Consider the following 2,560-nt stretch of genomic DNA (forward strand, 5'->3'; position numbering starts at 1 on the left):
CCCACTATGATTATTTTATCTGTACTAAGCACTAAATCAGACAGAAAGTCTGAGAATTCACTTAAAAACTCTGAATAAGGAGCAGATGGACGGTATACAATAACAAACAGAAAAGGCTTTTGAGTTTTCCTGTTTGGGTGTGAGAGACTCAGGGTGAGACTTTCAAATGAGTTATAACTATGTTTAGGTCTAGGGTTGATTAATAGGCTTGAGTCAAAGATCGCTGCCACACCACCACCTTGGCCTGTGTTTCCTGTGTATATAGTGCTCATGTATGTAATGTGCACTTCTTTCCACAGGAAGACACATGTTCCCAGAGGATTGTTGACCAACAAGACCCCTCCTCATTGGCTACCACGGAGGTGGCAGCCCTGCCAAGCCCCATCCCTCAGGTCCTGGAACAGAAGGAGGAGGGTTCCAAAAGGGAGACTGTGGATGAAGAGTAACCACAGCCGTTGGTGTTTGGATCATCATATTTGAGTTTTAATCAGATGCAATAGAAAAACATTAAGTATCTCTTCCTGCACCTGTGTAGGTTCTTTGGGTGCTACCATCAAAGGCAGAAGAGTACTGAAGCTCGCTGAGGTGCCTCTGATGGTAAGGAGGTCACTGTATTTATCAACAGTAATCCTGCTCATATTAATGGCAATATACAGTATAAATATGTCTATGTATATCTATCAGTATATAGTGCATTCCAAGATGGTATTTAAAAGGCCTAACTTCTTTAGAGGGAGAATTATGTAAGGATACCTCACCCATTTTTAAACTAAGCCTTTTATGTTTTCTTTGTTGCCTGCTTTTTTTAAAAGCTTTTTCAGAGTGGTGGTTTGATGGACTGTGGTGTCAAGAATGTGCTGAGCCTGCAGGTCAGGTTGTGTTTGGGTGCAGGGACAAAGTATGGTATCAAGGATCTAGTTTATGGTGACATAGGTGTCCTCTGTTCGCTTGAATGTTTTTGACCCCATCTGGTTCATGAGACTCTAACCTCAGTCGACTAATTAAGTCAGTCGATCAATTAATAAGTTCTTGTTGTTGTTACATCTGTAAAGCCTGAGGGACAACTGGAATCTCAGGTAATCCCAAACATGATGGAGAAAAAGAGTGAAGACTTGCACCAGGTTTCAGTTGTCTATTTTTTCATCAGTACTGTGTTTAACCAAATCAGTTATTTATACCTTTTTATATTAGCAAAATAAGCCTATGACAATGTATCATAGTATCTCTTTCTCATCTGTCCACTGTGTTGAACTGAATGCTGCTGTTTGGTCATTTTTGTAGTCTAACGTCATTTCAAAGTGTGTCTCAAACCTCAACTCAGCCAGTGAAGCCAGACTAGGTCCACAAGTCTGCTAACATAAGTCTTTTTTTTTTTTTTTTTTACGTTAAAATTAATGTGATTGAAAATCATAAAGTGTTGTCCTACATGCCACAAGCACCTTCTCGCCTGTGGAATAAGCTAAAGCTTAAGCTCATGTAAGTTTGTATGACTGCAAAGCTGCAGCTCAAAGTGGATCTCATTAGTGAAGGAGGGGAGCATGACAGACTCCTTTTGTGTTTGAGACATGTACATAACCCAGAAAATACACATCTGTGGGTGCTTTCCCTCAAGTTGCATTAGCAGTACTGTATGTAGAAACTGTTATTTGTTCAACTTGAAATATGAATAGTTGACTCTAACTGCATTATGTAGTCCCTTATATTCCTTATATTGGCCCAAGGCCGTGGGAGTTACTCCCTAAATGTTGACAAAATGGACAAAAGCGCTTGTTGTCAAATGGCTCCCAACAGGGTTCCACCATGTTACCTCCTAATGCCAAAGCTATGCCAAGATAGAGATGAGCTACTGTAATAGCAGTTTTTGATTTGTTCACTTATATTGTTTGTTTATACTCTAAACTAAGCTACAGTAAACTGTGCGTACAGGAACGGGATATGACGCAGTCACCACACTATAGATAGACAGTATGTAATAGATGTTTCTTAGTTGATGTTACAACACTAGCCAACCCTAGCTTACCTCAGAGCAACTGTGTGCAATGAAACTGTCATAAAACATTGACAGCAGCCATTATTGTTTGATTTGGACAGTGTTATGTAGCATTTATGACTATGGGGTTTGCCCTGTATTCCTAATGTATACTCGCCTCAGACACTTCTCTTGTCTGGCTTTGGACAGGAACCCCAGAGCTGCACGCCGTTTCTGATTCTTATGCTCCTCTCTGTCTGCTTTTATCTGACAATGAGAAAACAATAACAGTAATAAAACTGTCAAGTAAGTGTGATGTAGTGGATTTATTTTGAGCGAGCTGTCAGCTGATGTCCAGATGATGACAGTTCAAGAAAATATATATATATATATCACTCACATTTGCATTAAGGTAGTCTTAACCCTGTTGCAGGTTCCGGTAATAAATTATCAGGAATGTGTTAATTATCACTGTTTAATTCTTTGTTTTAACAGATTAGTTTAAATGATTTCACAGTATGAATTGTAGAGTTTTCTAATGCATTCAGCGCCAGTCTCAGGAAAGATGAACTCATTAACACTTTTAGCAAG

The 2,560-nt window shown here is 39.3% G+C and overlaps 1 protein-coding gene across 8 annotated transcripts in view; it reads left to right on the forward strand.

Moving 5' to 3' along the window:
* LOC109974598 (homeobox-containing protein 1) overlaps positions 1 to 2,283 on the forward strand; it is a 17,026-nt gene extending 14,743 nt beyond the window's left edge. For 6 of the 8 annotated variants that reach the window (XM_020624867.1, XM_020624871.1, XM_020624869.1 and 3 more), the window contains 2 exons: positions 300 to 442; positions 536 to 2,283. In XM_020624867.1, coding sequence (XP_020480523.1) covers positions 300 to 442; positions 536 to 584 — 192 coding nt within the window. In that variant the 3' untranslated portion in view covers positions 585 to 2,283. Of the gene's footprint in view, positions 1 to 299 lie in introns of all 8 variants that reach the window. The other 2 variants (XM_020624865.1, XM_020624868.1) reach the window with 2 other exon arrangements.
* Positions 2,284 to 2,560: the final 277 nt, after the last annotated feature.

Source organism: Monopterus albus, unplaced genomic scaffold (assembly GCF_001952655.1).
Source record: "Monopterus albus unplaced genomic scaffold, M_albus_1.0 scaffold340.1, whole genome shotgun sequence".
NCBI classification, from domain to species: Eukaryota; Metazoa; Chordata; class Actinopteri; order Synbranchiformes; family Synbranchidae; genus Monopterus; species Monopterus albus.